The 20,849-nt window shown below is 37.5% G+C and overlaps 2 protein-coding genes across 5 annotated transcripts in view; one reads left to right on the top strand and one right to left on the bottom strand.

Annotated features, from left to right (window-relative positions):
* DSC1 (desmocollin 1) overlaps positions 1–20,849 on the top strand; it is a 361,845-nt gene that overhangs the window by 72,245 nt on the left and 268,751 nt on the right. The window lies entirely within an intron of this gene.
* DSG4 (desmoglein 4) overlaps positions 7,095–20,849 on the bottom strand; it is a 36,236-nt gene continuing 22,481 nt past the window's right edge. Inside the window, 7 exon segments of the mRNA XM_060611914.2 lie at positions 7,095–7,862; positions 10,233–10,441; positions 11,807–11,870; positions 12,023–12,162; positions 14,865–15,170; positions 18,448–18,666; positions 20,539–20,678. Of these exon segments, the coding sequence (XP_060467897.2) occupies positions 7,095–7,862; positions 10,233–10,441; positions 11,807–11,870; positions 12,023–12,162; positions 14,865–15,170; positions 18,448–18,666; positions 20,539–20,678 (1,846 nt within the window).

Raw genomic sequence — 20,849 nt, 5'->3', positions numbered from 1 at the left:
CACCTCTCTAGTTTCATGTTTCTCACACCTGGTGGCTCATGTCTCACTGATACCAAAGTCCCCACCCAGTCAGTGCCTCCTGTGTATTCAAATGTGTAATGAAGTCTCCCCAGTCAACCAGTGGTTATGCTGATCACATGCATGCGCTATGACTTTTGTACCAACACCTCACCATCACTCACCACACATACTCACTGCCTCCCCGTTAAGCACACAGTCAGCATCTCTCTTACCTTTGACTTAGTCATCTTGCTAATCACAGAGAAACTCAGCTTTATGGATTCCTAACCTAAGTGTGGCCCTCTTTTTGAGAAAAACTTTTCAATGCTGAGAGTTGGTCTTTAATGCCAACAACAGTAAATACAGGTTGTCCTCAGTTTTCATTTGTTCCACTTTGATTCAACCTACTTTATCCACATTATATATTGGCACCTTTATGTTGCCTTTCTGTGCACGGTTTCACCCACACAGGAGCTGATGAACAAGTACTTTGTGGTAGCACAGGATGCCTGCCTGCCTGCCGGCCGGCAGTTCACGTCCCCACAATTGCTATCTCTGTTTGTGAAGGAGAATTTTTTATTTTTCTTTTAACGTTTATTTATTTTTGGGACAGAGAGAGACAGAGCATGAACGGGGGAAGGGCAGACAGAGAGGGAGACAAAGAATCTGAAACAGGTTCCAGGCTCTGAGCAGTCAGCACAGAGCCTGGCGCGGGGCTCGAACTCACGGACCGCAAGATCGTGACCTGAGCTGAAGTTGGACGCTCAACCGAGTGAGCCACCCAGACGCCCCGTAAAGGAGAATTTATATGTGTAATTAATAGGGTTTTATTGCCTTTTCCTTTATTATTTTTTAAAATGGTAAGACACAATCTTTTGTTTATTTACTTTCTTAGCAATCCACAAAAGCACCAGCACCCCCCTGCCAGGGATCCCTTCCCAATGTGAATTGTTTCTTCAGTCTTACTGTCATTTCAAACAAGTTGAAATAGAATTTAAAGAAGTTGTCTTAGCAAATTAATTTTCATTACCTGTGCTTCATATTTAGTCCATGTTTAAAATATTGTAACAACCATTGGAACATTGCAATGTTCAAGAAGTTGTACCATATTTAGTGACAGTAAATGAGTTTTTTTGGGAATGAGTTATTTTCCATGTAACAAATACGTGCAATTTTTAGGGTTCATTTATTTGATTTTCGTGGTTGTTTTGATGAAAAGTTAAGAACCTTTCTGGGAAGGTTTTTTTCCATGTAACAAATAAGTGTAATTTTTAGAGTTCATTTATTTGATTTTCATGGTTGTTTTGATGAAAAGTTAAGAACTTTTATCTTAATATTAGGAACTCTATATTTCTTGCTGTATACTCTGTGACTTACACACATATACACACACACACACACACATTTTGTTACCAAACTTACATGGAATACATGGTTTTGAAAGAGAAAAAACCCACAATCAATTGCTCTAATGAAAGGTAACCTTATTATCAGCAGCCTCTCAAAGTTTCAGAAATTTTAACTTTCTTCTGAAGTATTTATCCTGCCTAAAATCTCTTTCTCTGTAACATTTTAACATTTATTTTATTCAGCTATAACATAGCTTCTTTCAAAAAGCACACGAGGTTTTCAATAGCTTTATTACTTTTTCTGCAAAAGGTAAATTTCTCCTGAAATTAACTGTCTTTGTGAGTTATATGCTTGCATTTTCTTGCTAAGAGTGGCATTTACACAAGCGTTTCAAAGATCATTCAAAGGGCTGCTGTCAAGAGGCAATGTTGTTGAATTGCAGACATTTCCTTTTAGATGCCTGAGAGAATTGGACTATATTCTTCACTTCTTTTTTTTATATATATATGAAATTTATTGTCAAATTGGTTTCCATACAACACCCAGTGCTCATCCCAAAAGATGCCCTCTTCAATGCCCCTCAGTTTGTTCTCAGTTTTTAAGAGTCTCTTATGCTTTGGCTCTCTCCCACTCTAACCTCATTTTCTTCACTTCTAAGATTAATGAGTGCATGCTGTGTCCTAGACATTCTGTTAATCCTGGAGAAAAGCAGTGCCCTTGTTCTCAAGGCGCTCACAGGCTGATAGGCATAGGACAAACAGCGTGTTGCTGGTGGGAGTAAAGGAGACTTAGCTAAGCCAGCAGGTTGGGGCTGTGAAAGAGATATCAGGAAATGCTCCCAAGAAGTGGCAATGCTTGAGGTGAGTGTTGAAGGGTAAGGAGAAACAAGCTACTTAGATGAGGAGAGTGAAGAGGGCTCCAGGTAAAAGAACCGGGGAGGGGCAGAGTGACAGAGGTATGAAAAAGCATGCCCTATTCTAGAAACTGAAAATAGTCCATGCATCTCACTTAAAGTTAAAAAAAAAAAAAAAAAGTAAAAGGCATTCAGTGTAGAAAAACTTTGGAGTCACTTTAAATATTAACTGGGGTCCCTGGGTGGTTCAGTCAGTTAAGCCTCCCACTTCGGCTCAGGTCATGATCTCATGGCTTGTGAGTTCCACGTTGGGCTCTGCGCTGACAGCTTGGAGCCTGGAGCCTGCTTCAGATTCTGTGTCTCCCTCTCTTTACCCCTCCCTGCTCGTGTTCTGTCTCTCTCTGTCTCAAAAATAAATAAACATTGAAAAACAATTTTTTTAAATATTAAAAAAAATTTTAGGTTTATTTATAAGAGAGAGAGAGAGAGAGAGAGAGAGAGAGAGAGAGAGAAGCAGCATGAGCAGGGGAGGGGCAGAGAGAGAGAGAGGGAGAGAGAGAATCCCAAGCAGGTTCTACATTGTCAGCATAGAGTCTGACACAGGGCTCGATCCCATGAACTGTGAAATCATGACCTGAGCTGAAATCAAAAGTCAAATGTCCAACCATATGAGCCACCCAGGCGCCCCTGATTGCGGTCACTTTAGACCACCCAGCATATACCTGTTCATTGCAGTGGTTGTCCAAGAGGATCTCTGATGCTTTAGAGCCACCAGGCTCACCCTGGAATGTTGCCTTTTCATAAGATCCTAGGCTCTCTGCCTCAGTAATCTGGCCTCAAGGGCATCTCTGTAATCAACAACACACCAACTATCATGAGGACTCCTGGTGGCTTCCCCAGTGTCATCTCATAAAATAACACCATTTGACCATTTACCAGCACACAAAATTTCGTTTGTTCCTCATTTTATACCAAGTTAAAACCAAACCCCTAATGGGATTCAGGATTCTTTACCATGTGCCTTTCTCACATATCCTTTCAGAATTAGGTCAAAAGAATTCGAAGATTAAGAACAAGAGTAGGCCTGGGGCACCTGGGTGGTTCAGTCAGTTAAGCGTTCGACTTTAGCTCAGGTCATGATCTCGTAGTTCGTGATTTCAAGCCCTGTGTTCGGCTTTGTGCTGACAGCTTGGATCCTAGAGACTGCTTCAGATTCTGTGTGTCCCTCTCTCTCTGCCCCTCCTGGCTCATGCTCTGTCTCTCTCTGTCAAAAATAAACATTAAAAAATTAAAAAAAAATAATAAGAGTAGGCCATCCTGGGTTTGAATCTTAATCCTGCTACTCAATTAAGCTCTAACATAAAAATAAGAAATTCTTTTTGCTTTAGTGTCTTCATGTATGACGTGGATATCAGTCATACCGTGTAGTGTGGTTTTAAGAATCCAATAGGCTAATATATTCTGAGTAATTGGTATAGTAAACATCATATAAAATGGCTGACTATGAAATAATTTTATAATGCCTATTTTGTTTCAGACTTTTTTTTATTATATTTAATTTGACCACTTAATATTCTTTGAATATGCTGTTTTTAGTTTTTATGCCTTTGGAATCCCTGTCAGATGACATTCTATTTGGCCTAGCCCAGATCTCACCATCTTCAAGGAGCCTTCCTTAATTCCCCTTATTGAAATTAATTATTCTTTTCTTACTTCAACAGAAATTAGTACCTCTGGTAAAAGAGGAACAATAATGATAATTTTATTGAATTTAAATCCAGTGGGAAAAGAGGATATTTAATTCTGTAACGCATACAGTGTTTAGAGCAATTTCTGGAATTTATTCAGTTGACTTGTTGACTAAACTAACGTTTATAGTGAGCATCTCCTAAGAAAATAATGATTTTACTGAGAAATTTTACCATTGGTGAGTAAATGAATTATTCTGAATTTCATTTTACAAATGAATCCATGCTCCTGTATTATATACATCATGATAGAGATGATAATCACCTAGTAACACGATGGGAAAAAGGTTTTCTGGATGTATGTTTGCGTGTAGAACACTACATGCACCAAAGAGAAAATGAAATGTTTCTTTCCTTATCACATGTTTTTTATTGAAGACATATATAAAACACTATTACATTCAGGAATACATTGCAATCAGAAATATCTAATCCAAAAGAGGAAATTTTTTTAAATAATTTTTTTTGGAAACAAGGTTATAAATACTCTGTCTTCTTAATGTCTTCCTCTCCCTTCACCTAACAAGACTTTTCTGAGTGAACCCATTTATGCATTTGAATGCTTTCTCTACAGGTAATTGCATAGGGTGAGAGATATGACTGAAATTACACATTATTATATTTATTCATTAGATCTCATTTCTTGGGCTTCTGGGTTCATTTTCAAACCTTAAAATAAATGCTATATCAGCTTTATCTCCTAGATAAATCAGTATCCTAGCTCTTCAGCAGTGAAGGGGAAATCTTGCTTTCCACTTTCTGTTTTGTTTGATATTTTAAAAATATACCAATTTCAGAGATTTAAGTCATATATGAGTGATACTGACCGTCTTGGAATGATGGAGTTCTCCTCACTGATAATGTTAAAAGAGAAAATGAAATGGTTCTGGTCTTGTTTCCATGAATAGTGTAAGGGAAAACATCCACCAGATGTACATTTTCTCTTTTGGAAGCACCCTTAAATCTTTGTGTATTGATGGAAGGAAAAGTTCACAAAGAAATTTTCTTACCCTTCTCACAAGAGATTTCGGTGAAATTCTTATGCTTAGTACTATTTTCTTAATTTCTCAGTCTTAAAGTATTTTCAGTTTTAATACTGTTAGCACCTTACATTTAATTATTCACTAGTTTTTTTTCATAATTTAAAAAATTATTGTCCCAATAACATGCAAAGTTCAAAAGCAGAATATCCACATCAGGATATGCCACAGGACTGAGTGCATGAGAGATGTTACATGGCTGGGACTGTTAAAATGACCATGGTACTGATGCTCCTTGGCTACCCTATGGATTCGTCAAATTATAGAGTTATGAAATGTAGCAGAATCTTGGTTGTGAATAACTACGGTAAAGAATGACTATAACAACTGGTAACACACATGATTTGGAAAAGATGAGAAAACATGTAAATAACCTTCTGGCATTATACCGTTGTAGCCATTCAGCATTTAAACTTCACAAAACCCATTTTTTTTTTTTTTTTTTTTGAGAGATAGTTTTTCTTCCAAGTAGGAAATAGCAAAGACCCTGCAACAGACCAAACTAGATCCTCTCCGTGTCTGATGAGGTTATAACATTGAAACACTGGCCAGAGTGCCCAAGCAATGGCCTCAAGGTTTTGTACCACAACTAGCAGGTTGTGGTCATTTTACCTCTCTAGTTCTAGATTCCTCTTCTGTAAAATAAGAGAATTGGACAAGAGGTTATGTGTGATGCTCCAAGTTCTACAGTAGTTTTAGTTATAAAGGAACAAATCAAGAAGCAATGCGGTTATTTCCTTCCAAAAGGAATAAGCCCTGACAATAAGTTTATTTCATTTACATTGTCTTACTGGTCATATTATAGTTACCACTATACAGTTTACATATGTTACAGAATTAAATAAAACTATCTTGCTAGAACCTCTCTTTCACAAGCCCACTTTATACCTACAAGGAGTAGCTATCTGTGCAAGTGTTTCCGTTTCATTCATTCAGCAGGAGCAGCAATGTTAAAAAGAGAAACACAACTTGGTAGTGGACTTAAATATTTTGTTACTTATTCTTGGTAGGAACCCAAAGCTGTATCCCCAGGGTTTTAAGTCTAGAAATGAGTTAGAAGTTCTATGAAGTGAGAAATCATGTTTGTCTTCTTCCCCTATATATTGACGGAGACGAGACCAACACTCCACACATAATAGCTTCTAAGTAAATATTGTTGAATACGTGCATGACTACAGAGGTGCTTTGGAGAATATCTGATTGCCAAATGAAAGCTCTATGACTCAGGTCACTGAAACCGAGTAAACCATATTTCATATGGTTTTTTGACATAATTAGCAAGAATAGAGAAAACATTCCCCTTAAGAAGGAAATACTCTAATACTTTCCCTAAGAACTGTTTATACTCCATCATTGTCATAATTCTTTTGACTATCATAAATTATTTTACAGTTACTGATATAAATCAATAAAGTGCGATACACATTCATCCATATTGATTTATGTATATATGCATATCTATCTATCTATCTATCTATATATAATTCTTTTCGGTGAACCATTTTCAGTGGTGCATTCAGCTGGCAAACACTTTCCCTGTATTATATTAACCATGCCCTAAATATTGCATATCGTGAGAAACCGAACAAATGACTTCAGATATCTAATGATAGATGCTCTATTTTCCTTTTAAATCTTCTTTCAGAAATGTATACTTCATTCACTTTTTCAATTAAAAATTTTTAATAGAAATATTTCTCTAAAGGTATTTGCCTGGCAAATGCAGGCAAGATTTCTTTTGCAACCTCCAAGAACAAGAGCATCCTGGCTTACATGACCAGTCCTATGGGGCTGAAGACCTCTAAGATTCACCTTATGAGTTATGTGCTATTTATTAGATGGTATCAAAGGATAGAAAACATTTTCTTTAAGTTTTTTGGCACATTATTTAAAACCAGAAAGAATTACAAAAGGCTTATCTAAAGTGCTTAGCCATATTCTCCCCCCGCCCCAAAGATATATTCAAAGAGTGGCATTGATCTTAGAATGTTCAAATATTTGTCGGCTGCTAAAATGTTAAATATACTACATTATACATCTTTGATGGATATGTTGGTGATCACTAGGTGGAAGGTGTCCATATAGAATACTGACCAAAAGCACTTACTGTTGGGAGTAATGTATGTTACTATATCGTGTTACTCTGTGTCGAGATGTCATTGGAGATGTGGAGCCAGTGGTTTGACTTACGTGAATGTTGGGACTCATCATTTGTGTCACTTGAATTTCTGGCCCTACCAAAATACTGCCACTCATTACAGGCCCCATACAGCCATCAGTCATGCTACCATTGCTCGTGTCAGGCATACCAGGACTAGACAGCACTCTCTCGGCATAGATTACATTGTGCGTGTTGGCTAACTCAGCAGGTATGCAGATATTCCCTTGAACATCATAGACAGGTGCCATTACTGTTTCGGTCACTACAACACTGGGTGCAAGCTGAGGATCGAAAACAATTGTTGTGGGTTGCACACATGGGTCAGCTGTTGTATAAGTCTCTGTCACTACGATATCCCCGTGGATCATGGGTTCCGGTATTGCCATTTCTGCCTGGAATTCAGCTTCTGAGAGGGTCATTCCTGAAGATTCATTAACAAAATAATTAGGCCCCAGCAAAGGCAGGTCAGTACTGATAGGTATACAGGCCTGCTGTGAAGGAAATGGTTCAATTTCTGTGTCTAAGCAGATTTCAGCCAGAGTCCTAAATTTTGGGTCTAAAGTTTCCATGTAGCTTTCATCTAAATCATCCACAATCCAACTGCAACAACCAATGGAGCCAACAGGAGACCCTACTCCCTCGTGGTCATAAATGAGCAAGCAGTCGTTTGCAGGCCGACATTCATCTTCATCTGCATAAGCATACGCTTTCTAAAATTAGAGGAAAAACAGGAAGTTAAAAGTTACTTTTCCTTTAAAATAACCAAAGAATGACAACAATGCTTTAGAGATGTCTGATCTGAGAAGATTATAATGGAATGAACTGAAAAAAACACTGACGATTTTTCGCTGTATTTCTAAATAATTGGAATTTTTAAAGGAGATCAGAGGGCACTAATGGTGTATAGAATCTGAAGCAATGTAAACTGCTCTTATTTGAAAGCTAACAAATAATAGTTTCTGCATTTTATTCAGATTTTGGCAATCTGAATTTGTCAGACAATGTTTTAACTTTCTGGATTTATAGTCTTTTGTTTTTGAGGGGTCTAGAAATAACAAAATATATTTAGTTATGTTCAACATGTTATTTATTTAAGGAGAGATATTTGATCAACTTGGAATAAAAGCATGTATAAACATGTCAGTATCTTTACGCTTCAGAGACTTATGTCCAAATGTTCAGTGGTTTTACATGACCGAAGCAAAGAGAGCCAAGATGTCTTTGGAGTTAGGTTAACAGGAAGAAGGCACTAAAAGGTTATCTACTGTGACTTTCAAATTATTTTTAATGGTGGACCCTTTGAATGTAATGCTAGGTAGGAGCCCTGTATATGGAACTAATGAAAGGGAACTTCTCTGTGGGAAGACGATGAGGTGGCTGCTCTCCTCCAGCTGCTGTGGCTCTTGTTGGGTTCCGTGAAATCCTACGGGGCCTGACATAATCTTATCCCCTCTCTGTTTCATAAATAAGGTAACTGAAAGCCCAGAGAGAGTGAATGGTGTGCCCCAGACTCAAATAATCATAGAATGCTACCTCAAATCCAACTATCCTTTTTACCCTACATCATGCTGCTTACCCTCTGGTCTATGCGAGATTCTAAATTCTACCATTAGAAATGGATGGTTTTAAGTCTTGAAAGCAATTATTCATGAGTTTGGTATTACCATAAACATGCCGCTTAATATTTTCAAGTGACACCTCAGTAAGAGGATAATCCCCCTTGTCGGGGGCACAAGTTGGCTGTGGGGGTGGAGGGTGGTGGTGTAAAACATGGCAGAAAAGAAACACTGTACGTTCTGCAGAGGTTTTATCTTGTAGGGGGAGAGGCTGCATCTCACCACCTCTGAAACCTAGTGCCGTTTTTTAAAAGTTTTTTGTTTGTTTGTTTTTGGGTTTTTTGTTTGTTTGTTTGTTTTGAGAGAGAGAGTGGGAGAGGGGCAGAGAGAGGGAAAGAATCCTAAGTAGACTCCTGCATTGTTAGTGCAGAGCGCGATGTGGGGCTCGAACTTACAAACCCTGAGATTTAATATATCAGGCACCAATTGTAATCAAAGGAAAAATTTTGAAAAATCAAAGGACATTAAAGGTAAGGCTCTTTTAATGTTACTGTGAATTTTATGAATGATTCATTAAATATAATTTCTATGTCATTTCTATGACACATAATTTGTGCCCATTTATTGGGTGTACTTAGTGATATCTATCACTCATCTAAATAATCAATACTGTTCATGTGATGGTATTTGTAATCACCAATTTTAGGGAATAGCTTACATTTACAACAACATCCTTAACATTTTTTGTTGTTGTTGTTAATAGCAGGTAATAACTCATGTATTACCATATATGGAATAAAACAGGCTAGTTGAAATATGAGATGAAATGGATTGCTATTAAATGAAATAAACATACTAACTAGGGATTCACAGGGGATTTATTTACCCTTTGTGCCACCCTGTCAGGCCAACCCAATGCCTATGGAGCTTTCTTCTTTGGAATGCTCAGACCCATGATCCCTTCTCTTAGTGAGGGACACGTATCCCTTGGGGATGGGGCGCTGGATAGAGAATAGGAGACCGGGGTTCTAGGCCCTGATCTATCACCAAGTCATGATGATACTCTGTTTCTGAGTTATCATTCTCTTCCTTTCCCAGTCCTGGTTTTTAATTTATTTTTTTCTCCTTTCATTGGAGGTACCTGCAGGGTAGGAAGGACACCATAAAGAGAGGACATGCATACATTTTTTTTTTTTTCTTGATCAGGATCTTCCCGTTTTGCTGCTGCTATGGGAAACAAAGTGGTAAAAGCAAGAGACAGAAGACAGAAAAATGGGAAAAAATGAAGTAGGGAATAATGAGAGATGCTAGCCTTTTCCACGATAGTAAGATGGATGTATGTCAATTGAATATGAAATGCTTTGGCAAATTGGCTTTCTGTATTATAAGGAGAAATGAAATACTTTTTATTCAGGATTGAAATAGAGTTGAGAATAACTGAATATATTTCAGAAGAACCTATTGCCATCATTGTTATCATTCAGTCTCAAGACTATTTTGTATAACCGTGTGCAGGGGGATTACCTCAGAGAAATAACTGTCCAGGAAAGCCATGTTCAGGCCCGTGTCTGCATATTCCCACTGGGTTCCTATTGTGGAACTCCTCCTCCGTCGAGCTCCTGCTGAACCTCCGGCCGCCACGCCAGCGGCCGTCACAAGGTCTGTGTTCAGTTCCACTCCTGACACACCCCCTTCAACCGTTCCTCCGCCCGCGTAGGTGTTAGTGTAGATTTCTGAAAGGACAGAGCATTCATGGAACAGTGCTTGAGTGGTCCGCACTGTTCATCCATGTCAAACCCTGCTAGCCACTGTCTGCCATGTTGCACCACCACACATGTGAGTAGGTCCTGGAAAGCAAGGCCGGGAGCTATTTGAAATCTGCCCAGTCTTAGTTCCCTCATAAAATAAAAGTCAGTAAATGGTACAGAGGGAGCCAGCTTTTGGAATTGGCCTCTGATTTGCACAAAAATATCCCCTAGACTCACAGGTATGGAGCCAGCCAAGGGGAGCAGGGCCTCTGCCTGTCTGCATCAGTCCTTCTGTCACTGCCTCTGGCAAGCTCCCTGGCCTGTGTGAGAGGGCTTGCACCCCCCTCAGGACCGCTCCACAGCAAGGCCAGCAGAAACTGAAACAGTCCTCACTCACCACCGGTGCTGGAGGGAGAGCTGGCTTTCACAGGAATGTTCAGCCACCTTAGACTCTGCATCAGAGTCTGGTTTGGGATACTGAGGAAGCACTGCTGAGAAATCTCATGTTTGTCCTAGAATTGGACGACCTCTCTACTTCGTTCATTCATTGCCCACTAGTTGAATATTTTACAGTATTCCTAGGTGTACATGGAACTGGTAAATTAGGAGAATATAAGTCTGGTGAGGCAAATGCATGGATTGCATTGGCAGATATACTGTTTTTTTAAAGGCACTTATACATGAAATTAATCAAATGCAAATGCATGGATTTAAGAAGAATTCTTCAGTGTATTATTAGAAGAGCATATTTGCTGCTTTTTCTTTTCTCTTATTATTATTATTATTATTTTTGAACAGCTTTATTACAAATAATGGCTCCAGTAGCTGTCTGTGCAAGGCACTGTTCTAATGTATATTTTTAATGTATATATACATATTTTATGTACATGTATATGTGTATATTTTGTGATATATATTATATAAGTTATTTATAGGTAACTTACATAATATATAGTAAGAACATTATATATCATACATAATATGTATATATGTGTGTGTATCGCTCTTTACAGGGACACCTTGAAGTAGGTGTTATCATAAACTAAGTTTCAAAGATAAGGAAATTGAGGCCCAGAGAGGTTAAGTGCCGGCCCAAGCACATAGCAGGGGATCAAACTCAAACACTCTGGTTCTAGAGTTTGCCTTTCAAATTGCTACGCCATACTCCACTGCCTGTAGTTTAAGAAAAGTAAAGCGATGACTTCAAACATGTTACTTGCCCTCTCATTATGCTATCATCTAAAAGTATTGGCAGATATACTGTTTTTTTAAAGGTACTTATACATGAAATTAATCAGGTTAAATAATTTTGCAAACTTTAACAAGAAACAGATTTTGGTGTCCACTGACCAGAAGAATCTATACGATCCTGGGTATTAGAGGCTGTCATTGGTACACATATATTTGACACATCCTGAAAAGAAAGAGAAACATTTTTGAAATAAATGCTTTATGTTAAACACATAACAAATGACATAGTTTTCTTTCTGTGTGTCGTGCAATTATCAAGACATGCTCGCTTGCACTGAAACCCCACCCCGCTCTGGACCATGGCCATCCACTCACCCTGTCCTCCGGGCGGGCCCCTTCTATCCCCCAGGCCTGCATCACTCCATCTCCCCCTTCTGGCACGGGAGCAAACCTCGTCCCCAGGCCTTCGGGCTGTCTTCGTTTGCAGCAACACATGAGGAGCAGGAGGGGCGCCACTGCCCAAGAAAGTGGATAGAGACTTAACACATTGTTGCTCAATTTAGGAAGTCACTGAATGTATCATTTTTTGAAACATGTGGAATTATATTTAGAACCAAAGGGATGAATACAAATATAAGAAAGCATCAGTTCTCCCTGAAGAGTTGAATATATAGATCCATGTTTATGAATACAAAACCACCAAATCACATAGACTTTTAGAGCTGGTCTGAAGGGAATTTGGGATTATGTAATCGGAGTTCTCTCCTGATATATTAGAAAAATTAGGCCCTTTATACCCTCGATTCCAAGACTCAAGAATCCAGGATTCTGATTCCTAGTCCCCCATGTGCATGCATGTGCATTTATATGTGCATATGCATGCACATATAGTCATCTGTATATGTATATGTATTTGCAAGCCTGTGTACACATATGAATAAATATGTACTTATCTCCAAGAGCATGTGTATAAGTGCAGGTGCCTTATACATATATATACATATATTTGCAAATCCATATAAAAACCGATATATACAAATCCGTGTAACCAAACACCATATATACACTATAAGTTAAATACATAATCAGTATATGTAATCAAAAGGATTGAATACAGGTTTCAGTTACAGGACCTAGAAATAGGACTCTTCCTCCAGCCTTATACCAACCACATATCACCCTTAAAACCAACCACGTATCACCCACTAAATTTAATTGAGCTATTTACATTTAAGATCTTGTATACAAAATATAATGGAAACTTTACTTCAGTTCTACACTTTAATCCAGAAATTTACACATTTCTTAAGTTTTCTAAGATTCTAGAATATACTCAGTTTAGTTCTTTGGGTCCCCTCTAGTGGTTTTTTATACTTTTCAAATGCCCTAGTATAACATGCATTCCACTGAGTTAATTACAGGTATGGAAGAAAAATGTCAAAGCTGCTAAATCAGCGCTTTTTACTGATTTCCCTGAAACAGTTAATCTCACTCAGAGCAAACATCAAAAGTCTTAAATGAAGGCCCTTTGAGAATATAGGTTTTGGGCAAGGACCTCTCCTCTCACTATCACACTGCACGCCTCCTCCAAAACACAGCCTGGGCTTCTTCACTGAGAACCGATGACTTTGTCCAAAAGGGTCTTCCCCTCCTATTCTACAATCAACTTAACAACCCTTGTGCTTTCTTGGCCTGATTAAGGAACAGTGGTGAAATTTTGAGTGCTAGTCCACTGGGAATGTGGCTAATTCTGGGTGTTTATCCCTGAACTACACATTAGCTTCATTAGAGGGCTTAAACATGCCACAACTTGGGTCTCATTTTGAGTATTCCTGCTTGAACATGATTAATTAAAAGACCTCCAATGATTCTAATGTGCAGCTAGGATTGAGAACCTCTAGCTTAATTTTTTTTTAATGTTTATTTATTTTTAAGGGAGAGAGAGAGCGAGAGAGCATGAGCAGGGAGGGGCAGAGAGAAGGAGACATAGAATCTGAAGCAGGCTTCAGGCTCTGAGCTGTCAGCACAGAGCCGGATGTGGGGCTCGAACTCACAAACTGCGACATCATGCTCTGAGCAAAAGTCAGATGCTTAATTGACTAAGCCACCCAGGCACCCTGAGACCTGCTGGCTTAAAGGCAAACTGATACCTCGACTCATCGGCTCTTGTCATGTTCTGGGAAAATATCTCCAATATCATTATGATAATCACTCATGATCTTGGTATTATCTTACAAATTCATATTATTTTAAGAAATAAAGTTTGCCCAAAAGTCATTTGTTATTTTTTCATTCCTCAGAATGATAATGTTTTAGTTTGTACTTACCTATTGAAACATGCTAATGTTTTAGTTTGAAGGATTTAGTCAAATTGGATTGTAGAATCCAATTTTTGATTTCCACAAAATCTAAAGTATTGGGGCAGGGAACTAAAATGTGTTACTCCTCTGAGGGCCTACATGTTTTAAAACATGTAAGGAGAGGAGGACACTTTTTGAAATGTTTCCATAGGGACTTCAACATCCCTGTGACCATGGTCCTACTTGCAGATACTCTTATCAAGAGTCCAGAGGCTAATTCTCTCTTCTAGGCTCTTCTCCCTACTTCCTGCTATACCAGAATGAACAGGTCACCTGATCTCACACAGCCTCACTGATTTCTCATTGCCTGTGGACTGAAGCCCAGAATGTTTGGCTTATCATGAACATTCCTACAGACGGCTCCCAGCCTACCTTTTAGCCTGTCAACTTCCTGAGTGTTCTGTGCCCTACCATCCCTGTCCCTGTTTATGATTGGTTTATTCCTTTCAGATTTCCCCAGATACCATCCTCCTTCTAAGAAAACCTTTAGCTTTTAGGGCCTGGCTTGAAGCCACCTTCTCCATAAAGACTCCCAACCTTCCCACTTGGACTTGATTGCTTCTACCTCTCTTAATGCACTTTGCTGAATTTTTCATTTTAGGATTTACTCTATGTTTTGCTGTATTATACTTAGGAATTTGCTTGTGTTTTTCATCTTTATGACCCTCACTGACTCTAACTGTAACTATTGAACAAGCACATGCCCTTATTAGCCCCATTGTTTACTTCCAAATTCCCACAAGAATTGCTATAGATACCAAAAAGAAATGGCCAAATTAACCTAGGCATCCCAGTGAGCCTGGTTACATTCTTATTTTGAAGAAGTGCTGAAAAGGGAGATTCAATCCAGTACTTACAAAGCAGTAGTAAGAGTCCCAGGGCAATCATGCCAATGCCTGTTGGTCCAAGACCAACATTTGAACCCTCAATTTGGTCTTCAGTGATGGTCCCATCTATATCACTGGTAACCAAGCTGCCATCCCCTGTGTTGATGCCTGTGGTACTAGAGTACAAACATATGTGGTTGTAGTCACAATCACAGGCCTCTAACTCCACGATCTGTGGCAATTCACATGCTCTGTTAAAGCTGTCCTTCACGATGATTGGGATTTGGTAAACTGTGGCGTATAAAAGCTGCTCAGCCGTCAGGATTGCAGAAGTAGCTGAAAAGAAAGAGAGGAAAAAGAAAATAAATTGGAATTCCTTGGAATAATGCTTCCTAATACCCAAGACTAACCGAGGGCCTGAGTTTTTCATACTCTCTTAGTCATATGGCATCCTATACTTAATTTTTAAACATTTATAATGAATTGTTCAATACTTTTTGCTGCTTAATTATTTCTTCTTTTTTTTTTAAGTTTTTTTGAGAGAGAGAGAGGGAAAAGCAGAGAGGGAGGGATAGAGAGAATTCCAAGCAGGCTCCACACTGTCAGCAGAGAACCAGGCACGGGGGCTCAACGCTACGACCGTGAGATCATGACCCGAGCCAAAGTCAAGAGTTGGACACTTAACTGACTGAGCCACCCAGGCATCCCTGAATTGTTATTTCTATGAAGCAGGCTGGGATCCTGTTGCTTATTTCCAAAACAACAATATTTGTCATATTATATGTACTCAATAAATATTTGTCCAGTGAATGAAGAATATTGAGTTGAAAGAAAATATTGGAAGTGTTCTATTTAGGATTACAGTTTGCAAATACCCTCCTGAAGACTATTGTTTATCTCTTATTCAAAATCGCTGTCCTATCATTTAAATTTAAATTATTCCAATAACTATTTTCCTAATTCTTAGTTACCATTGCCTATCAATTTGTATAGAAACTATTGTTTAAAACATAGGTTGAAATTTATTTATCAACCCAAGGAGGGCTTAGAGATGATTAAGTGTACACCTAAATCATGAATATTAATTGATTAATCCATAACATGCAATAATTATAGGTATTATTATTTATTAATTTCATTTAGCTATATGATAAGCCAGCTATGTCTACCAAAATATAGCCTATGCACAAAGAGTTGAATGAGGTGATGCCATAGCACATTAAGTGAAAGTTTATTCCTTTCTTTAACACCAACATTGAAACAGGACTCTAAGAATATTCTCTCCAATGTGATTATATTTTTTACTGGCAAATCTATTATATAATTTGAATACCTTTACAAACCTCCACATAGAACCTTTTTTTTCTTATATTTTTACTCATAATATCTAGGATCTTAATGAGGAAAAAGTGGTTAGTACTTGTTATTTACTTCATAGTTATTTACTTCATATTGGACTTCATAGGAAGGGTGAATTCAAAGTTGTCTTGATTTTTGTTTCTTTTTTTTTTTTTAAACTTTATTTTTTATTTTTTAAAATTTACATCCAAATTAGTTAGCATATAGTGAAGCAATAATTTTAGGAGTAGATTCCTTAGTGCCCCTTACCCATTTAGCCCATCCCCCCTCCCGCCATGCTCCAGCAACCCTCAGTTTGTTCTCCAAATTTATGAGTCTCTTCTGTTTTGTCCCCTTCCCTGTTTTTATATTATTTTTGTTTCCCTTCCCTTATGCTCATCTGTTTTATCTCTTAAAGTCCTCATATGAATGAAGTCATATGATTTCTGTCTTTCTCTGACAATTTCACTTAGCATAATACCCTCCAGTTCCATCCACATAGTTGCAAATGGCAAGATTTCATTCTTTTTGATTGCCCAGTAATACTCCATTGTGTGTGTGTATATATATATATATATATATATACCACATCTTCTTTATCCATTCATCCATCGATGGACATTTGGGCTCTTTCCCTACTTTGGCTATTGTTGATAGTGCTGCCATAAACATGGGGGTGCATGTGTCCCTTCGAAACAGCACACCTGTATCCCTTGGATAAATGCCTAGTAGTGCAGTTGCTGGGTCATAGGGTAGTTTTATTTTTATTTTTTTGAGGACCCTCCATACCGTTTTCCAGAGTGGCTGCACCAGCTTGCATTCCCACCAACAATGCAAAAGAGATCCTCTTTCTCCACATCCTCGCCAAAAGTTGTCTTGATTTTTAATGGGGTTATTTTAATGTGCTTAACTTTTTAAAATATTGAAATGACTTTGTGGAAAAGAGCCAAAAGGTTTTATTATGGAAACAAGTTGCCTAATTTCCTCTTTTGACTAAGTGCTTAATGGTGGTCTGTTTTCTGGCATCATCTTAGGGTTTCTCCATTCTACGAATGGAAAAGCTTAGTGGCCTCGGGAGATGGGAAGTGTTTCCTCTCTGAGGACTGACCCCTCTAAAAATCTTTAACTGTTGCCTCAAATGAATATGAGATTAGGGAGCTATTGTAGCCCAAATGAGGTCCTCTTAATAGCATTTCATTTCTATGTATATTTAACATCTCAGGGAAATAGAACCTAAGGTATGTAAAACGTTATCTTCTCTGAAATTTACTTTCATTTTAAAAATCAATTTCAGGCATTTATTTTTACATAGCAACAGTTAGCACAAACATACATATTACTTGGGTATCTTTACTCTTTAAGTACTTTGGTTTATGTATTTCCTTGTATCTAAATTCTCACATAATTCTTTTTTTTTTAATTTGCAAATTTTTTATTTTTTTAAGTTTCGTCTTTTTAAAAAAAATTGTTTTTAATGCTTATTTTTGAGACAGAGAGAGACAAGAGGATGAGTGGGGAAAGGGCAGAGAGAGAGACACGCACACCAGAATCCGAAGCAGGCTCCAGGCTCTGAGCTGTCAGCACGGAGCCGAACGCGGAGCTTGAGCTCAAAAACCGTGAGATCATGACCTGAGCTGAAGTCAGACACTTAACCAACTGAGCCACCCAGGCACCCCAATTCTCCCATAATTCTAATTTTAATTCCGTGTGTACTACACCTTAATAATATATATGTACTACTGTTTGCTTAACCATTCTTCTCATATTGAGCAATTCGGATTTAAATTTTTACCTTTACAAAGAGTCTGAGCTCATCATTATTTCTAGAAAAAAATTCATTGAACTTATGTGCATTGATCTTATGATATTAGAAAATATGTAATTGTATCTATGGAATACTTGAGTTGCAGAAACTTTTAAGTGATTTGCCCGAAATAATTTAGCTTAGGGAATTACGACATATGGTGAGTTAGTGAAGGACTCTATTTCAAACTGTTCAAATATTGGTTTAGCACACCATATAAAATGGCAAATAAACTGATTATTTATATACTAATATTTGTAATTGCAGTATTGATAAAACATGTTTACTTTTATTTCAGTTTAAAATTTTTCCAAATATCCTAAGTATGAATATGAAAGATTTTCTCATTTAATATGAATATGGCAAGAATCTTAGAAACAGAGATAGAAAGTATTACATAACTTGCCTAATTATTTGGTAATTGTTTTTGCTTTTGGTCTTAAAGTTTGAGCAAGTTTGGATTCCACTTACCATTTATTGATCTGATATCCCATAAGTCAGCTGTCCCTGGTGGCTGATCAGCCACACAGAAGGTAAAGGGAGCCCCATAAGAATGATCATAAACAGAGATAAGGATTGATGGAGAGGCAATGCAGATGTATTTACTTTCAGCAGAAATGACTGGACAGTAATCATGAACATCCGGTACTTCGATACATATGGTTCCTGTTGCTGTTTTCCCAGAGCCATCTGAAATAGCAAAGCATCATGAGTATTGGGGTAAATGGTGTCAGGGAGAAAATCCTTTCTTATATTCTATGATGATGCCACAACATAGAGGAATAGCATGAATGACTCCTGAAGTGGTGCATGATGGGTTCCTGCGTACTTCAATGACCTGAAGCCACTCTTGTCTTTGCTCACTACCTTCCAGCCACACTGGTTTCTTTTTAATTCTTGAAACATATTTCTTCCTAACCCAGGACTCTTGTGCATTCTATTCATTCTTCCCAAAATGTTTTTCACCTCCATTTCATTCAGCCAACTCCTACACATCCCAAGATGCAAAATTAAATGTCCTTCAAAACAGGCTTACAGTTTCTAGTCTTATGTTGTCCCCATAAACAAGACTCCCAGTCCAGTCTAGAGCCTTCCATTCAGGATGCTTATTGATTTCTGTATTTGTAGGAAAATAACCACAATTGAAATTAAAGAATTGTCTGTATGCTTTTTCTTTCTGTTTTACTATTTATTTTAATTCCATCCATTAGATGCTATTTCTCTCTGAAATGGCACTTCTGAAAACAAATATAAATCTATGAGGTTTTTTTCCCTCACCCATTCAAAACAAATTTTGGGTCAATATAGTTTATTAGAAGGGCAGAAGAGCAAGAAATTTGAATCTGGACTTTTAGTTCACTTTTCCGTCTGGATGGCTTGTGCCTATGCAGATACTCTGCTTAGGCAAGTAAACAATAGCCCTTGTTTTAGTTTTCTGTTGATACATTTTGATAGTTTTTTTCTCCCTCTTTATCACTTGATGACTAATTTTTATTCTAGTTTTTGAAGATATTCACATATGACCAACATGCAAAGATAGGCTGTGATCAACATGGTTAGAGTCCTTTTAAGGAAGTGGCTTTCTAGTATGCTGATAACAAATAAGACTGTAATATTTCTATAACTGACGCAGGTGTTAGAAGTGACACAGAATGAAGACCAGAATGTACGGACTATAATGACTTGGGGATTATCACGGTTTCTTTTAAAATCTTTTACTGCCCATTTATCTTTTTCTTTGGCTACTGTAGAGCTCAGACATAAACAGTGCAAACCTACAGTATCTATCTTCTATTAGGTGTATATCTAGAACACCTATTTTCTCTCTTCTTTTCTAGTTACTGACCTTTTTCTGTTTTGTTCTGTAGTAGCTGGTTTCCTAGGCACTGTTCAGAGAATGATTAACTGTTGGTAAATAAATAAACTCCTGTTGCTATCACCAAAAAGGAATGCTTAATAGCTTTTCCCGTGAGAAGCAGCTCAGTTACAAGTTAGTTCAGTGCATCTGCTCTTATGACTTTTAATTTGGCTCTTATATTTGGAATAATCTTGTGCTTTAACATCTTACTTTGGACATGTCTACTCAAGCAGCACTTACACAGGCCTCTCACTGTAGCTCAGTTTTTGTGGTTCTAAAATAACTATACTCTGGGACACTGACTTTCTTCTAGGTCATTCCCAAATGAACTTTGCATACACCTTGTAGTGCTTCCTTTACGTAAACATTCCTAACATACTCTGAAAGTTGGATGAAGCGTCTCAAGAAATGAGGCCAGAAGCAGAAATTGAATTTTATTTATAGACTTAAACTTTTATGCTTTCTGCTGTAAGCCACATACTGTTCTTTTTTGGAAGTAGGTAAAATAAATTATGCTTAAATGTAAATTATGGTATGGGTGGACTGAATTCAGTTCTTGATCTAAGGTATTTAGAACTCTCTGTAAGTCTTGCAGACACACTAAATATGTTATTTGAGTCAATCTAGTATAAATACTAGAATTACATTTATATTTAATGGAATAATAATAATTTTATTGAAATATTGAAAATACATTTTCTTACCATCTACAGCCAGGATCTCTGCTGTGTATATCCCATTGGTAATATATTTTGACTTCTTATCAAATTCCCTAGACAATTGTAGCTCACCAGTCCTTGAATCTACTTTTAACCAGCTGCCTGCATCATGTCCTATGATATACCTGTTTTTAAATAAATAAGTTCATCATTTGCTTATGTGAAAGTTAATGATTTTAAGTCACATGCAATGCATTAAACTTAAATATAGTGTTCGTATGTTTTACAGTGATAATTGCCTTGGTTTATAAAATGTATATATATCAATAAAATTTTAGTGTTGAACATATTAATAC

This window comes from Panthera onca, chromosome D3, assembly GCF_046562875.1.
Source record: "Panthera onca isolate mPanOnc1 chromosome D3, mPanOnc1 haplotype 2, whole genome shotgun sequence".
Lineage (NCBI taxonomy): Eukaryota > Metazoa > Chordata > Mammalia > Carnivora > Felidae > Panthera > Panthera onca.
Note: the sequence above shows the minus strand (reverse complement) of the source record. Positions and strands in the feature narration are given on the sequence as shown.